Source organism: Nerophis ophidion, linkage group LG18, assembly GCF_033978795.1.
Source record: "Nerophis ophidion isolate RoL-2023_Sa linkage group LG18, RoL_Noph_v1.0, whole genome shotgun sequence".
Lineage (NCBI taxonomy): Eukaryota > Metazoa > Chordata > Actinopteri > Syngnathiformes > Syngnathidae > Nerophis > Nerophis ophidion.
The window spans coordinates 21,397,914-21,417,283 of record NC_084628.1 but is presented as its reverse complement, the minus strand read 5'-3'; the positions used below and the strand labels follow the sequence as shown (position 1 = coordinate 21,417,283).

Below are 19,370 nucleotides of genomic sequence, written 5' to 3'. Positions count from 1 at the left end.
TTTTATGTAGAGCTTCAGTCCTTCAACAGTCCGGGGTCTCCACTTTCATATTTTACGCTTCATAGTGCGCCACACATTTTCGATGGGAGACAGGTCTGGACTGAAGGTGGGCCAGGAAAGTACCCACACTCTTTTTTTATGAAGCCACGCTGTTTTAACACGTGCTGAATGTGGCTTGGCATTGTCTTGCTGAAATAAGCAGGGGAGTCCATGAAAAAGACGGCGCTTAAATGCAGCATATGTTGTTCCAAAACCTGTATGTACCTTTCAGCATTAATGGTGCCTTCACAGATGTGTAAGTTACCCATGCCTTGGGCACTAATGCACCCCCATACCATCACAGATGCTGGCTTTTGAACTTTGCGTCGATAACAGTCTGGATGGTTCGCTTCCCCTTTGGTCGGGATGACAAAATGTCGAATATTTCCAAAAACAATTTGAAATGTGGACTAGACAGACCACAGAACACTTTTCCACTTTGCTTCAGTCCATTTTAGATGATCTCTGGCCCAGAGAAGGCGGCGGCGTTTCTGGATGTTGTTGATAAATGACTTTTGCTTTGCATAGTAGAGCTTTAACTTGCACTTAAAGATGTAGCGACAAACTGTATTTAGTGACAGTGGTTTTCTGAAGTGTTCCTGAGCCCATGTGGTGATATCTTTAAAAGATTGACGTCTGTTTTTGATACAGTGCCATTTGAGGGATCGAAGGTCACGGTCATTCAATATTGGTTTCGGGCCATGCCGCTTACGTGGAGTGATTTCTCCAGATTCTCTGAACCTTTTGATGATATTATGGACCGTAAATGTTGAAATCCCAAAATGTCTTGCAATTGCACTTTGAGAAACGTTGTTCTTAAACTGTTTGACTATTTGCTCACGCAGTTGTGGACCTGTTCCCAATTAGCCTGCACACCTGTGGGCTGTTCCAAATAAGTGTTCGATGAGCATTCCTCAACTTTATCATTATTTATTGCCACCTTTCCCAACTTCTTTGTCACAAATTCTAAAGTCAATGATTATTTGCAGAAAAAAAAATGTTTATCAGTTTGAACATCAAATATGTTGTCTTTGTAGCATATTCAACTGAATGAGTTGAAAATTATTTGCAAATCATTGTATTCCGTTTATATTTACATCTAACACAATTTCCCAACTTATATGGAAACGGGGTTAGTACATAAACTGTTTACAACCTTCTAAATGTGTTATTGAACATAACAAGCTCTCTAGTCTAAACATAAATAACAATTATTTGCATAATAATTAGCTAAAATCAGGCTATAAATTATTCACTGGTAGCCTGGAGGATCCTTTCATTGCTACGGCATATAAATACTTTGACACATCCTGAGTAATTAGAAATGGCAGAAATCACGGGCCTAAGTTGTTCTACAAAAACAATAGTCGCAGTTCCGAACATTAGCAGTGTTATTAGCAGTGCGTGTCAAGATTAGCCGCTATTGCTGTTAGCAGTGTTTACCCTAAACCCCGAAGCGGAAATGCCGCTTGATCATAATCAAACAGCACAATACAACAATAGAAAATAGGACAAATACTGCACTGTAAAACATAACACATAAATAACACTGCATTTAACACGTACTTCATGCCAAAATTATGTACAATATTCTTTAAAAAACACAAACCTGTGATGCAATTATGGCAAAATATTAGCAAAGCAGCAAGGACAACTGTAGCTATGTGTGTTCTTATGTAGGCAAGAAGTACATGTATATCTGGATTGTTGTTCGAATAAATTGGACAACTCACACATTTTTTATAATATTAGTACTGTATTATTTTTTTTAAATCACAAAACAAATCATTTGTTTGGTGGCAGTGGAATGAAAAGTTTACAACCTATTTAAAATGTGTCCCAATACAATGTTGTCTTGATCAGAATTATACTGAACAAAAGTTGTATTATGATTTATAATTTGTGGGGGGGAAATGTGAGAGGAAGCATAGCAACTAGCGGCACTATACAGAGTCCCCCCACACGCCCACGGTCTTGCTGTCCCACTCGCTGGTGGACAGACACTTGACGAAGAAATGTCCCAGGTCGTGTTTGGAGATGGCTCGTCCTTTCAGCATGTTCTCTGTCACCGAGTATTTCTCTGTCAGAGGAAGATCGCCTGTGCAGAAATGGAAAATACTTGTTGATATGTACCGCCAATTAGGGATAGGTACTGTTCACATTTGAACCGATACGGTAAAAATTCCAGCACATTTTTGGTAGTTTTGGTAAATATTAGTAGTTTTTGATAATAAAAATGAAATTTTTATCGCAAAATTTAAAAATTAGCTGATTATGATAACTCAGGGGTGCCCACACTTTTTCTGCAGGCGAACTACTTTTCAATTGACCAAATCGAGGGGATCTACCTCATTCATATATATCATTTATATGTATTTATTTATGAAAGGGATGTTTTTATTAACAAGTTAAATGTGTTTATGATAATACAAGCATGTGTAACACATATGGATGTCTTTCTTTCACGAAGACAAGAATAGAAGTTGGTGTATTACCTGATTCTGATGACTTGCATTGATTGGAATCAGACAGTAGTGATGATAACGCCCACATTTTTGAATGGAGTAGAGAAAAAGTCCTCCTTTCTCTACAATACCACATGAAAGTGGTTGGTTTTTGGCATCTTATTTATCCAGCTTCCATACACTTTACAAGAAAAACATTGGCGGCAAATTCCGTAGCTTGCTTGTCTCAGAAAGCTTTCCGAGACTCTTATTTTGTTAGCGCAGGCAGCATGAAGCAGGGCTTTTATTGTGAAGATAGGAAATGTGCAGTCGGCCTTGAGAGTTTTGACGGAGGTACGGCGCGAGAGTCTGTTGAAATAAAATGTGTTTCTCGCTTTCCTCTCGGTCATTTTTTCTTCATAATTATCTCGCAGCAGCCAGCGTCATCTCACAAGACCTTCGGGTGCCGTGAATGTCAATCAAGTGACGTCTTGGTGAAGATTGATGATCGCAAATTTTTAGGTCTATTTTTTTAAAAGCCTGGCTGGCGATCGACTGACTGGGCACCCCTGTGATAACTGCTGTCAAGTTGTTCTATCTTGTTTTATTATCACATTTAGGTCTAAATTACAGTTGGAAGTCAAGGACATAGTTTATGGTGTGTTGATTAATTCAGTCTTTGCTGTCTAGTCTTTTGTTGTTCCTTAAAAGGTGTTAATCCTGTAAGTATTGTACTTAGTACAGACCAGGGGTTTGATTGTAACGTGCACCTTTGTTGTAGTTTTCATTAACACATTTGGAGGTGTTGAAATTGCCATGTAAAATTGTTAATGCTAATCATTAGCATGTCAATAGCAAAACCAATTTATAAATTTAAAGTAAGTGCAGCCTTACTTTACTTACGTTGGAGTATTTATTGAGTCAATTACTTTGTTGGCATTGAAATGTACAACTTTAATTAGAGGTAGTTTGGCTGAGTCCGCTCTCACTTCTGCTGGAGTGATCGCCAAAGTGCAACCTGGCGTGACGTCACACAGGTACCGTAACATGCCAGCGTTGGCCTTTACGTAAATTAGTGCCCAATAGGACCGGAAGGATTCAGTCGGTGCCAAAAAAGTACTGGATTCGTTGCCCATCCCTACCACCAGTTAAGAGTTTGAGGACACAAGGAGGTCAGAACTCTCGTATTTCCTTTCCAGATGCACTGATTGGTTAATCTCAAAATACTTTTTTTTACATATTTAACTCTCTCAGAATTACTTATTTTTAAAGCCATAGAGGAGCTAGAGGACAAAAAAGTCCTTTTGGCTTCTTATTTTTTTCTACTTTTTTCTCTCAGATCCCCCCATCAACTTCAGTCCGAAATAAAAATAGCAAATAGGTCTTTTTTTTTTAAACCCTTTTAATTCTCATTTGATACAATTATGCCAGTTTTTTATATTTTGAAATATTTGCATTAAATGGGTTAGTAACCATACAGTACATGTTAAATGGCTGGGGTACTGTGGTAAACAGCAGGCCTAAATATCAGGGTTTCCCACACATTCATTTATTTGTGGCGGCCCGCCACGAAAGAATTACGGCCGCCACAAATAAAAAATAAATAAATAGATAAATATATATATATTTTTCGGCTTTTGACTCGCTCGACCGCTCATAAAAGCAATGGGACTCTGTCTGTGAATGGAGCTTGTAGTTACATATTATATAAATATGTAAGTATTATATAAATATGTATATAAATATGTACATATAGTGTTGTAATTATATTCCAACTCCACGTTCTTCTTGGTCATCACCGCCGCTGCGTGTCATTTTCCTTTCTAATATCTTGTCAAAATTACTAAGGAAAAGTGGTAGAAACTTATTAATCTACTGGTTAATTTACTGTAAACATTGGCTTACTTTCTCTTTTAACGTGTTCTATCTACACTTCTGTTATAATGTGATAATCACTTATTCTTCTGTTGTTTGATACTTTACATTAGTTTTAGATGATACCACAAATTTGGTTATCAATTTGATACCAAGTCATTACAGGATCATACATTGGTCATATTGAAAGTCCTCATGTGTCAGGGACATATTTCCTGAGTTTATAAACATAATATAAAAAAATTTGTGATGCTAAAAAATAACGATGTAATCTTAGTGGTATCGACCTGATACACTCTTGTACTTGGTAACATCACAGTGGATATCAGGTGTGGATACACAAATGGCATTTGTTTACAATGTGACGCCTGTGATCTACGGTGTGTGGTGAAGCATGTTTAGCTATTCCTCGTCCTGCAGGGATGATACTTGTAAGAAACTTACTTTATTTGTCGCCATGGAGGCGAGGTTTAGATATTTAGAAGTAGCTAAAACACTGCTGACTCCGGATCGACTTTAGCCGCTAGCTGGCTTGCCATGTCTTAAAGCACCTCTTCCTGAGGGCGTGTCAGTGTTATAACTTCACCTTTATCTTTAGTTTTTAAGCCAAAATGCGTCCGTTTTCCCTTTTCTGTGTGCACACTGTGTCTGCCTGAAAGTACTCTGTGTTTGTGCGATGCCGAACATGCTCGTCTGCTCGTAAAACCAACAATGACACGACGTGACGACGACAGGAGTGTGGGGGACCGGTATTTTTTAGAGGTGGTATAGTACTGAATATTAGGGCTGCGAATCTTTGAGTGTCCCACGATTCGATTCAATATCAATTCTTGGGGGTCACGATTCGATTATATATTGATTTTTTTCGATTCTCTGTTCAAAAACGATATTTTTCCGATTCAAAATTATTCTGTATTCATTCAATACATAGGATTTCAGCAGGATCTACCCCAGTCTGCTGATATACAAGCAGAGTAGTCGATTTAAAAAAAAAAAAAGAAAAGCTTTTATAATTGTGAAGGACAATATTTTATCAACTGATTGCAATAATGTAAATTTGTTTTGACTATTAAACGAACCAAAAATATGACTTATTTTATCTTTGTGAAAACATTGAACACAGTGTGTTGTCAAGCTTATGAGATGTGATGCAAGTGTAAGCCACTGTGACACTATTGTTCTTTTTTTATTATTTTTATAAATGTCTAATGATAATGTCAATGAGGGATTTTGAATTACTGCTATACTGAAATTATAACTAATATTGATACTGTTGTTGATAATATTCATTTTTGTTTCACTACTTTTGGTTTGTTCTGTGTCGTGTTTGTGTCTCCTCTCAATTGCTCTGTTTATTGCGGTTCTGAGTGTTGCTGGGTCAGGTTTGGTTTTGGAATTGGATTGCATTGTTATGGTATTGCTGTGTATTGTTTGTTGGATTGATTAAAAAAAAAAAAAAAAAATTGATTTAAAAAAAAAAAATTAGAATCTATTCTGAATCGCACAACGTATTCGAATCGATTTTTTCCCACACCCCTACTGAATATGATTCGTTAGTACCTTGGTACTATAATATACAACCCTAGTTGCGTGTGTATGGATTGTTCTTGCTAGCTTTAGCTTTATAGTTTATTTGCAGTTTCAAATTTTCCAAACAAATGTTACTCCTTCTCACAATGACAACATCCATCCATCCATTTTCTACCGCTTATTCCCTTTCGGGGTCGCGGGGGGTGCTGGCGCCTATCTCAGCTACAATCGGGCGGAAGGCGGGGTACACCCTGGACAAGTCGCCACCTCATCGCAGGGCCAACACAGATAGACAGACAACATTCACACTCACATTTACACACTTCAGTCATATTTTTGTCTATTTCTCTGATATTCCGCGTTTACGCCGTTTAGCAGCAGATTCTGTTTAATTGGCCAATTTTGTGATTCCGCCCGTGGTTACTTGAACGCGGAAAACAATGCCTTACTTTTTTTAGGCACACCGCGCTGAGTCAAATAAAAAGTAGTAACCATGGTAACATCCAAAACTTTTAGCAGACTTATTCGCTCGTCATCTGTTTCACCATTACAAGCTCAGGTATTTGCATAAACGTAGCATGGCCCTTTAATTGTTTTTTTGATGATATTTCCCTGACCATGAGACGCCATACCCGAAAATGGAATCAAAATTCGATTAATTGTCAATAGCATGAGGAAAAAAACAGGACAGTCTTATAAAAAAGTGTTCCATTTGTAGTAACATAACAAAAGTTAAGTCCCCAATATACTGTAAGGGTTAATATTAGTATTAGTATGTGAAGCTGCCTGTAAGTGCAGTATTTTATTTTCTACTCTCCACTCACCGGCGATGTGAGGCGGCATGACGGCCACGTAGTCCAGACCGGACGACTTCAGGACTTTGTACATCCTGTCGTGGTCTTCCGTGACGGGAAGCAGACGGGGCGGGACTTTGGCGCGATCCCACAGCAGGAAGGCTGAGGAGGAGGAGAGTTAAACAGGTGGAAAGCAGCTAGATGAGATTGTGTGCAGTTCTACCCGACATGCAGCCGACCACTTTGCGGACGCCACGAGCCTTCATGGCCTCCACTATGTTTTTGGTGCCGTCAGACATCATGGTGGTCGGACCTGGGCAGAACAAAACGGTTTGTGTGCTACTTCCTGTCTGTTTATGGTGATGTGTATGAATTATATTCTTGCCAAAGCATCCTGCATTTAAAACAGGGGTGTCAAAAGTAGGGCCCGGGGGCCATTTGCGGCACAGAGCTAATTTTTGAAGGCCCACGACACATTTTAGAAATACTATTTATAAAAACAAAAAAAAAAACATTGACAGTTGGAATAAAAGAGAAAATAGAGAAAATGTAACAAGAAAATATTGCAATATTGACACTAATAGCCCTAAGCTGCCATGCAGGCTGTTTTTTACTTTAAAGCTGTCATTGCTTAAATCACTATAATTAATTAAAACCAATGTTGGTATAAATTATCTAATTACTTCACATCAAGTATCTCACTTATCGAACACACGCATCGTGTCTTTGCCATTTAAAGGAGAACTGCACTTATTTGGGGAATTTTGCCTGTCCTTCACAATCATTATGAGAGACAAGAAGAGAAAATGTTTATTTGTAGTCTAACTTGTAAAAATCCTCCCGTTCTAGGTAACTAGCAATGGAGCTAATGGGAGCAATCAATTCGACCTCTAAATTACTTTAAAAATGCATTCAAAAACCGTCAACAATACTTCATTTATGTTCTGTAACCTGTATAATAACCAAACTGTAGCAACATTGTTATTGTAAAAGCAAACACTGTGAGGAACTCTTTTTCTAGCGTACTAAAACATCAGTGTGCTTTGGTATTAGCCGTAAAAGCTAACTACGGCAAGAGATAAGCTATCTTTTGCGTCAGCAGCTGAATGGCTTTCGAGTTTTTAATGCACAACAACATAAGATAGGACACCAATCTGTACTGAGTGGAAAACCTGAACAATCATATTACAATATCTGTAAAGTATTAGCTCGCATTTCATCTTTTGTTTATACACAGCTAGCCAGACAGCTTATGTACTGTAGTATACGGTGACATGCTGTGTGTATAATGATCAATATTTAAGTGTGACTCACTAGATGGACGGTTCTGCATTTGGTCCAGCTGGCCGAGTACGTTTTTTCCCAGTTTATTTGGGTAAGCACACGATTTATGTTGAATAGCTATGGCTTCAATTTCCACATTTTGCAGCTTCAAGTCACCCCGACGTCACTCTCTTGGCTTCCGTCTGCTCCAACGCCTCACTCTTCCTTAATGCTCTATCCTCAGTATATTCGGCGTGAAAAAAAGGTTGTTCTCATTGTCTGTTACTAAGTCTGCAATGAGTAGAAAACACACAATCGCATTTGTTTCCCGAAGTAAGAACACACAGATTAGACGTGCGCTGCTACGGAAATCAATGCAGGGAAAAAAATCAGTCCTGGCAATGATTTTAAAGATCAAAATACGGTAAATATTGAACATGTTAAATATGGTTATAAAGGTGTTTTTTACTACATTATATATATATATATGTATATATATATATCTTTGCAGTGTGTATCCATCCATCCATTTTCTACCGCTTATTCCCTTTCGGGGGCGCTGGCGCCTATATTGTACATATTACATAATGTTATGAACGTGTCTGTTACTACATTTTATATATATATATATATATATATATATATATATATATATATACATATATACATACAAACCCTGTTTCCGTATGAGTTGGGAAATTGTGTTAGATGTAAATATAAACGGAATACAATGATTTGCAAATCCTTTTCAACCCATATTCAGTTGAATGCACTACAAAGACAAGATATTTGATGTTCAAACTTATAAACTTTATTTTTTTTTGCAAATAATAATTAACTTAGAATTTCATGGCTGCAACACGTGCCAAAGTAGTTGCAAAAGGACATGTTCACCACTGTGTTGGATCACCTTTTCTTTTAACAACACTCAATAAACGTTTGGGAACTGAGGAAACTAATTGTTGAAGCTTTGAAAGTGGAATTCTTTCCCATTCTTGTTTTATGTAGAGCTTCAGTCGTTCAACAGTCCGGAGTCTCCGCTGTCGTATTTTACGCTTCATAATGCGCCACACATTTTTGATGGGAGACAGGTCTGGACTGCAAGGCGGGCCAGGAAAGTACCCGCACTCTTTTTTTTACAAAGCCACGCTGTTGTAACAGTTGTCTTGCTGAAATAAGTAGGGGCGTTCATGATGCTTGGATGACAACATATGTTGCTTCAAAACCTGTATGGACCTTTCAGCATTAATGGTGCTTTCACAGATGTGTAAGTTACCCATGCCTATGGCACTAATACACCCCCATACCGTCACAGATGCTGGCTTTTGAACTTTGCGCCTATAACAATCCGAATGGTTATTTTCCTCTTTATCCTGGAGGACACCACGTCCTCTATTTCCGAATACAATTTGAAATGTGGACTCGTCAGACCACAGAACACCTTTCCACTTTGCATCAGTCCATATTAGGTGAGCTCGGGCCCAGCCAAGCCAGCAGCGTTACATGATACTGTTGATAAATGGGTTTGGCTTTGCATCGTAGAGTTTTAACTTGCACTTACAGATGTAGCGACCAACTGTAGTTACTGACAGTGGTTTATGAAGTGTTCCTGAGCCCACGTGGTGATATCCTTTACACGCTGATGTCGGTTTTTGATGCAGTACCGCCTGAGGGATCAAAAGTCTGTAATATCGCTTACGTGCAGTGATTTCTCCAGATTCTCTGAACTTTTTGATGATTTTACGGACCGTAGATGGTAAAATCCCTAAATTCCTTGCAATAGCTCGTTGAGAAATGTTGTTCTAAAACTGTTCGACAATTTGCTTACAAAGTGGTGACCCTCGCCCCATCCTTGTTTGTGAATTACTTAGCATTTCATGGAAGCTGCTTTTATACAAAATCATGGCACCCACCTGTTCCCAATTAGCCTGCACACCTGTGGGATGTTCCATATAAGTGTTTGATGAGCATTCCTCAACTTTATCAGTATTTATTGCCACCTTTCCCAACTTCTTTGTCACGTGTTGCTGGCATCAAATTATAAAGTTAATGATTATTTGCAAAAAAAAAATTGGTTATCAGTTTGAACATTAAATATGTTGTATTTGTAGCATATTCAACTGAATATGGGTTTGAAATTTTTTGCAAATCATTGGATTCCGTTTATATTTACATCTAACACAATTTCCCAACTCATATGGAAACGGGGTTTGTACTTGCAGTGTGTATATAAAACATATTACATATTGTTATGAAGGTGTCTTGTTACTACATTATATATATACTTGCAGTGTGTATACAAAACATTACATTTTGTTATGAAGGAGTCTGTTACTATATTATATATATACTTGCTGTGTGTATATAAAACATATTACATATTGTTATGAAGGTGTCTTTTACAACATTATATATATACTTGCAGTGTGTATATAAAACACATTACATATTGTTATGAAAGTGTCTGTTACTACATTATATAGGGGCGTGGGTTCCCTCTGGGTACTCCAAAGACATGCACCTGGGGATAGGTTGATTGGCAACACTAAATTGGCCCTAGTGTGTGAATGTGAGTGTGAATGTTGTCCGTCTATCTGTGTTGGCCCTGTGATGAGGTGGCAACTCGTCTACGGTGTACCCTGCCTTCCGCCCGAATGTAGCTGAGATAGGCTCCAGCGCCCCCTGCGACCCTGAAGGGAATGAGCAGTAGAAAATGGATGGATGGAGGGTTTTGAAGGCTACAACAGTGACTCCTATTACCGCATCCAAGCATTTTTTTTAATGATCTTTAAAATCCTAAAAAGAATTATGTTTGTTCTGTTCTCTCATGATGATTATGAACGATAGGGAAAATTCTCAAAAAAGTGCAGTGCTCCTTAAAATAAAACACGTTTTCTATGGCAAAAAGAGCATAAAACATAAGAAAAATGGATATATCTGAAGTTGATCTACAAATTTGAGCGTTTAAAGTGAAAATATTATATATTGACATAGGACATATTTCTAAAATTTCTATGAGTGGGGGGCCTTTTGGATACTCAAAACTTTTAGTCTGATTGTTTTTTTCTCAAAAGTAATGTTATAAACTATTGACCTATTTAAGGCTCCAATTACTTTACATGAAATATTTCACTTTGAAATATTTTGGGGGGAAAATATTGCATTTTGTGTGTTTGTCATATGTACATAAAACAATGTTTTATTTGGCAAAAAGGGCATAAAACATAGGAAAACATTTTAGAAATATATAACTTAATCAATGGATGGGTCTGGAGAAGAGATTTAAGCGTTTAAAGTAAAAATAACATATATTGAAAAGGACCACACAACGCCAGCAGACTTATTTTTAACGCTTTTTTGAGTGGGGGCCTAAAACTTTTAAACTGATTTTTTTTTAACTTCCATTACTCAAAAAGCAATTTTGAACCAAAATAAAGGCTATGAATTATTGATCTCTAATGCTTCAAATACTCAACAGCTAAGATTTAACTTTGAACATTTTTTAGGGGAACATATAGCATATTTTGTGTACTGGCCTTAAAACAGGGTTTTATTTTTCATAAGAAGAACATAAAGCATAAGAAAATGTAAACCAATTATCAACAGACAGATCTGAAGTGGATCCATAGATATTTTAATTTTGAAAGTAAAACATATTATTATGTAACTTATTTCTAGGTTATTTTTTGGGGGTACTTGGGACCTTTAAGACTTACCAAAACTATGGAAAGCCATTTTTGTTTTGAATATGAAAAATATCCAATGGGCCCATGAATGCTTTCATTTTTCTCAGTGGCAAAAAATTTGGACACCCCTGCTTTTACGTATTGAAGATGTGATGCAGCTCACTCAGGTCGTTCCTGGTGCCCAGCACGATGATGACGGCGTCCTGGCCCTCCATGGTCTTCTTCACGTCCTCCATATTGAGGACGTCCCCCACCACCACCCTGGACGCCTTGTGGTCGGCGGGCAGCCTGGCGGGGTCCCGAACCAGCACCGTAACGTTATAACCTGTAGGGGGGACTAGGAGGTGAGTTTGACCCTGTAACAGATTATTTCTATTTACATTATAACCTATGGGGGGAAATTGGTGTCCAAATCAGAATTCAGCCGCTTGTCTGAGCTCATGAGCTTTAGTTTTACCTCACAACCAAACGGTCAGTGTGACTCCGCCCCTCCTGTACGACCAAGATAACCAACATATCTACGTTATCTTCTCCGCCGTAACCCTGGAAAGTCTAACCGTGACTCAGCTGTTCTTTGGTGCACACATACAAGGACTATAACGAATAATGACAACAATTCCTAGTCCAATCAGTTATTTATTATCAAAGTATTACTACAGCTTTATCAACTGGCTAACTGGTCTATAGTATGTCACAAAGTGGTCTCTGCATGCAAATGTGTTGGATCTGACCTAAACACTTGCTTGCTTGATCAAAATAAACACCCATACAGACCAGACCCTCTTTTGGAGTCTAAAACAATGTATTTGCTGGTCAACATTATCTAAAAAGGAGTACTTGAGATCAAAGATACATATACCTCATATATTTCTGTTTTGTTTATTGTGACAAGTCATTGTATTAGAAGGTAAGACTTGGTAAACAAAATACTTATTAATGAATTGTAAATTAATTATAGTATTTATTAATTAATTAAATGTTATAATACACACTCTAATACGCACATTTTTCTCTTGGGAATCGTTCCCTATAAAAAAATCCATATAACAATGCATTCAAATGATTCGTATTATTAATAGTTCTTTTCACCAGTCCCTCAGCCCTTTAACATTTATTATAAGGATCATAAATCATGCATGTTGTAAAAATACACACACATACTTATATACATGTATATATAAATACATATATACATTTATATACGCATATATATATATATATATATATATATATATATACATATATATATATATATATATATACATACATATATACACATACACATATATATACACACATATATACATATATACACGTATATATACTGTACATGTATATACATATATATACACATATATACACACATATATACATATATACACATATATATACTGTACATATATATACACATATAAATATATATATACACACATACAAATATATACACACACATATATTTGCACACATGTATATATACACACACACACATAAAAATATATATATACACACACACATAAAAATATATATATTTATACACACACACACATATGTATATACATATATATACACACACACAAATTTATATATATATATATTATCATATATATATATATATATATATATATACATACATATATACACACACATATATATAAATATATATATATAAACATATATATATACATACATATATATACACACACACACATATACATATATATATATATATAGATATAGATATATCTATATATATATATATATGTATAGATACACATACATATATATAATTAAATATAATGGGTATTCAAAGGGTTAAAATTAAATTTTGAAAACATAAAATGTTTGATATTTTTGTTTAGGATTGAAGTTGATCAGAAAAAAAAAACGTTGAAAGAAATATGAATCCGAAAGGTTTTTATAGACTCTTAACTTAACATTTTTGTACTCTAACTACTCTATTGGAATACAATTTTTTCCCAGTGTATCATTAGATTTGTTCTTTTATTCCACTTTTATGTTTATTGTGTGTGTTTTTTTACTAATAGTACCTCTACAGCAGGGGTCGGGAACATTTTTGGCTGAGAGAGCCATGAAAGCCAAATATTTTAAAATGTCTTTCAGTGAGGGCCATATAATATATTTTTTAACACTGAATACAGCTAAATGTGTGCATTTTTAAGTACGACCAACATTTTTAAGAGTCTAGTAAGTCTCTTATTCTTTTGAATGAGATTGTTATTCTGAAGCTAACCAATAATAAATAAAATACTTCTTACCCTTAATGCGACTTCTTGAAAAGGTGCGGTAGAAAAACAGATGGATGGATTAAAATGCATGAGAATGTTTTATATTTTGAACGTTATTTTTGACACTGTGATTACCAGCGGCATTATTCATTACTTATTGTGTTAAGCAATGTCTGCTAAGATTTATCTGAGAGCCAGATGCGGTCATCAAAAGAGCCACATCTGGCTCAAGAGCCATAGGTTCCCTACCCCTGTTCTACAGTGTCCGACGGGCCGTTACAAAACGTGTTGCGCAAATGGCCCCCGGGTCACACTTTGGTCACCCCTAAGGTGGCGTGTCATAATGTATCTGTCTTTCAATGTAAATACACTGAGTCAATACAACACTAAATGTTTTATCTGTACATATTTAACAGTAGAAACAACAATTATTCTCAGCTGCATATACAGGTAATTAGTTACATTATCTACATAATCATATTGCAAAAAACGATTTGAAAACGTATATTAATAGATTTACTCTATAAAATAGTAAAAAAAAAATTACAAAAAAGAACAATAAAAACACGTTTTCACAGAGGTGTGACGTCATCTCCAACCTGCAGCCGCCGCGAGGGGGACGGTGGCTTGGCCGGTCATTCCCGTCGCTCCAAAAATGGCCACATTCTTAATGGAGTCAGACATTGTCCGCAGCTGAGATCGTCCTGAGAGTCGGAATGTAAGTCTTCTTCTTTAAAAAGTCACAATAGTGTGTCCATTCTGTGGCAAGTCGAGACTCGGGGGCCGCTTCCGCATATTAGACTCCACCCCCACTGACCCCCCCTCCCTTTCCTGACTATTTAAAGGTACAGCGTACTTTTTTTCAAACATTTGCTAAATCGTAGGGTGACTATCTTGCTATGTTGCTGGTTCTCCAGCAGTGGCAGTAAAATGACAAATGGCTTTACCAAGAGAAGATAAATTAGTGCTAGACCAGTGGTTCTCAACCTTTTTCAGTGATGTACCCCCGTGAACATTTTTTTAATTCAAGTACCCCCTAATCAGAGCAAAGCATTTTTTGTTGAAAAAAAAAAAGAGATAAAGAAGTAAAATACAGCACTATGTCATCAGTTTCTGGTTTATTAAATTGTATAGCAGTGCAAAATATTGCTTATTTGTAGTGGTCTTTCTTGAAGTATTTGGAAAAATTATTTTAAAAAAAACTAAAAACTTGTTGAAAAATAAACAAGTGATTCAATTATAAATAAAGATTTCTACACATAGAAGTAATCATCAACTTAAAGTGCCCTCTTTGGGGATTGTAATAGCGATCCATCTGGATTCATGAACTAAAGGCCTACTGAAATGCCATCCATCCGTCCATTTTCTACCGCTTATTCCCTTTCGGGGTCGCGGGGGGAGCTGGCGCCTATCTCAGCTACAATCGGGCGGAAGGCAGGGTAAACCCTGGACAAGTCGCCACCTCATCGCAGGGCCAACACAGATAGACAGACAACATTCACACTCACATTCACACACTAGGGCCAATTTTTTAGTGTTGCCAATCAACCTATCCCCAGGTGCATGTCTTTGGAAGTGGGAGGAAGCCGGAGTACCCGTAGGGAACCCACGCATTCACGGGGAGAACATGCAAACTCCACACAGAAAGATCCCGAGCCTGGATTTGAACCCAGGAGTGCAGGAACTTCGTATTGTGAGGCAGACGCACTAACCCCTCTGAACCGTGAAGCCCCTACTGAAATGAGATTGTCTTATTTAAACGGGGATAGCAGGTCCATTCTACGTGTTATACTTGATCATTTCGCAATATTGCCATATTTTTGCTGAAAGGATTTAGTAGAGAACATCCATGATAAAGTTCGCAACTTTCGGTGCTAAGAGAAAAGCCCTGCCTTTACCGGAAGTCGCAGACGATGACGTTACATGTTTGAGGGCTCCTCACATATTCACATTGTTTTTAATGGGAGCCTCCAACAAAAAGTGCTATTCGGACCGAGAAAACGACAATTTCCCCATTAATTTGAGCGAGGATGAAAGATTTGTGTTTGAGGATATTGATAGCGACGGATTAGAAAAAAAAAAATAAAATTAAAAAAAAAACGCGATTGCATTGGGACGGATTCCGATGTTTTTACACACATTTACTAGGTTAATTCTGGGAAATCCCATCCATCCATCCATTTTCTACCGCTTATTCCCTTTCGGGGTCACGGGGGGCGCTGGCGCCTATCTGAGCTACAATCGGGCGGAAGGCGGGGTACACCCTGGACAAGTCGCCACCTCATCGCAGGGCCAACACAGATAGACAGACAACATTCACACTCACATTCACACACTAGGGCCAATTTAGTGTTACCAATCAACCTATCCCCAGGTGCATGTCTTTGGAAGTGGGAGGAAGCCACAATACGAAGGTCCTGCAGCCCTGGGTTCAAATCCAGGCTCGGGATCTTTCTGTGTGGAGTTTGCATGTTCTCCCTGTGAATGCGTGGGTTCTGGGAAATCCCTTATCTTTGTATTGTGTTGCTAGTGTTTTAGTGAGTTTAATATTACCTGAAAGTCGGAAGGGTGTCTCCACGGGTGTCTTGACGCTTAGTGTCTCAGGGGAGTCGACGGCAGCTATGGACGGCACAAGCTCAGCTTTTCTCCAGTAAGAAACTGACTTTTTAACCACAATTTTCTCACCGAAACCTGCTGGTTGAAATTTGGTACACTGTAAAAAAAAAAATCCTATTTTTATTGTTAATTTACTCTAAATTTCTACTGGAATTTTTCTTTTTTTTTTAAAATAGGTCGTAAAACTGTAGAATTGAAGACATTATCTGTAAATAAACAAACCGCCTGTTATTTTAAGTAATATGCCAGTAATGATAAACTATGAATATTTCAATTTTTTTTACAGAAAAATACCAAATTAATTATACATATCGTTTTCTGTTTTCTCAAATTACTTTCAAATTCATGTAAAATTACAGTAATTAACTTTAATTTAATATGTAGCTTGTTATATAAAAGTCTATGTCCATAATAACAATCTAACAGTTTTATATGTAATTTTAAGGTAAATCTTATTTTTTTAATATTTATGTGTATTTTTATATTCAAGTTGAAAAATATATGTAGCCTGTTATATAAAGGCAACCACCAAACCCCGCCCACCTCAAACGACGTATTGAGGAGGAGATGTGGGGTGGTGGCGGGGGTGTAGCCTGGAAGAGTAGGGCTGCATTGGATTGTGGGTATTTGTTCTTTTGTGTTTATGTTTTATAGTGCTTATGTTCTCCCAAAATGTGTTTGTCATTTTTGTTTGGTGTGGGGTCACAGTGTGGCGCATATTATAACAGCGTTAAATTTGTTTGTACGGCCACCGTCAGTGTGACTTGTGTGGCTGTTGATCAAGTATGTCTTGCAGTCCCCATTGAATGTTCAACAAAGCCTTATACAATATGTGTTGTAGTGTGCACGCTGTTTATGTGGTCAATGAGCGAGTGCGATGAAAGTTTATTGAAGATGATGAAGACCCTCTTAAAATAATTGTCCGGGTGAATTTCGGGCCAATCCTTCGTGAGGGTCACAGTAAGTCTCTTGGTAAAATCGGGGGAATTGACAAGTATGTTGCCAGGTCGGGATATCCATACAAAGATGGCGAATCTACTTTACACCACATTTCTGCATCCAGTGGCCCCCAGGTAAATTGAATTTAAGACCACTGATCCTAACAATTCAGAAAAAATCTGTAAAATAATGGTATTTTTCTGTGAAACTGCCAGCATTGTCACTTCATTAAAGTTAGTTGATCGTAATAATTTGGAAAAACTCTGTAGAACAAAGGTAATTTTCTGCAGAACTCATCGTCACTTTATTAAAGGTGGTTGATCTTAATAATTTAGTAAAAACCTGTAAAATTACAATATTTTTCCGCAAAACGTTTCACGAAAATTTCTGTAAATAGGCTGTTTTTGATCATTATTTGGTTTACAATGTTTACTTTAATTTGATGGTTTTCGTTTGGCAGCCGTAGCTGCCAGTGGATGACTGTTTTTTTTACCGATGTTTTTTTTTACAGTGTAGGATCCACGTTCGCTTGACCGCGCTCTGATCCATAGGAAAGTTTCCCCTCCAGGAATTTTAAACAATGAATCACTGTGTGTTTGTGTGGCTAAAGGCTAAAGCTTCCCAACTCCATCTTTCTACTGTGACTTCTCCAATATTTATTGAACAAACTGCAAAAGATTCAGCAACACAGATGTCCAAAAAAATTTATAATTATGCCGTTAAAGCAGTCAACATTTAGCTGTGTGTGTGCGCAGCGCTCATACTTCCTAAAAACCCGTGACGTCTTGCGTACACGTCATCATTACACGACGTTTCGAAGACGAAACTCCCGGGAAATTCAAAATTGTAATTTAGTAAACTAAAAAGGCCGTATTGGCATGTGTTGCAATGTTAATATTTCATCATTGATATATAAACTATCAGACTGCGTGGTGGGTAGTAGTGGGTTTCAGTAGGCCTTTAATTCTACACATTTCTTCACAAAAAAAGAAATCTTTAACATCAATATTTATGGAACATGTCCACAAAAACATCTAGCTGTCAACACTGAATATTTCATTGTTGTATTTCTTTTCACAGTTTATGAACTTACATTCATATTTTGTTGAAGTATTATTCAATACATGTATTTATAAAGGATTTTTGAATTGTTGCTATTTTTAGAATATTTTTTAAAAGTCTCACGTACCCCTTGGCATACCTTCAAGTACCCCAGGGGTACGTGTACTCCCATTTGAGAAACCACTTTGCTAGACCACCGTATGAATAATCCACAAAGTATGATTGATTTGTGACATCAAAGCTATCACGAATTTGCACGCACTAAAGCCACCCACACCCACACCTGCTGGTCATAAGTGTGTTAAAATATATCATTCATATTTATAGTGCGGCCATTCAGTGACTGTGTGAGTGTGATCATGTTTGTGGAACTTTTGAAGCTGAAAGGCTGTTAAAACACAGCAGCAGCACTCCGTTAACGTGAATTCTCTTAAAGCAGGGGTGTCCAAACTTTTTCCACAAAGGGCCTCATACTGTCTATGCGGGGGCCGTTTTGATATTTTATTTTGTAAAAAAAATTAAAAATAAAATAATCTAAAACAGACAAAACAATGTGTCTGCTTTGTATTAATATTAGTATTAAAATTATCTACCATATTTGCTTATTATGCTTACATTTTTACTGTTGTTTTTTTGTCTGATTTTATTTCGACAACATGCCGAGGGCCAAAAAAAACTGGTGATGCAGGCCGCAAATGGCCCCCGGGCCACACTTTGGACACCCCTGTCTTAACGCGACAGTATACGTGTCATAATGAGCTAAATGCAACGCGCTAATGCCGAGACCAACTCAACTGTGGGAGATGTCTCAGAAAAAATAATAAGAAAATCTACTCTTAAAAGAATCATTTTTATCATCGAACTACTCCAAAAGGA

General features: G+C 37.1%; 1 protein-coding gene and 1 long non-coding RNA gene across 2 annotated transcripts in view; both read right to left on the bottom strand.

The window, feature by feature from the left end:
- Positions 1-1,770: 1,770 nt before the first annotated feature.
- On the bottom strand, positions 1,771-14,693 carry blvrb (biliverdin reductase B). Its single transcript, XM_061877600.1, has 5 exons — positions 14,477-14,693; positions 11,795-11,956; positions 6,906-6,995; positions 6,713-6,844; positions 1,771-2,137 (listed from the first exon to the last, which is right to left on the bottom strand). The coding sequence occupies exons 1-5, from the start codon at positions 14,559-14,561 to the stop codon at positions 1,983-1,985; spliced, it is 624 nt and encodes a 207-aa protein (XP_061733584.1). The 5' UTR covers positions 14,562-14,693; the 3' UTR covers positions 1,771-1,982.
- A 1,738-nt stretch (positions 14,694-16,431) lies between these two features.
- LOC133536904 (uncharacterized) overlaps positions 16,432-19,370 on the bottom strand; it is a 14,019-nt gene continuing 11,080 nt past the window's right edge. Inside the window, exon 3 of the long non-coding RNA XR_009802580.1 lies at positions 16,432-16,496. This is a non-coding gene — a long non-coding RNA (uncharacterized LOC133536904). The remainder of the gene's footprint in view (positions 16,497-19,370) is intronic.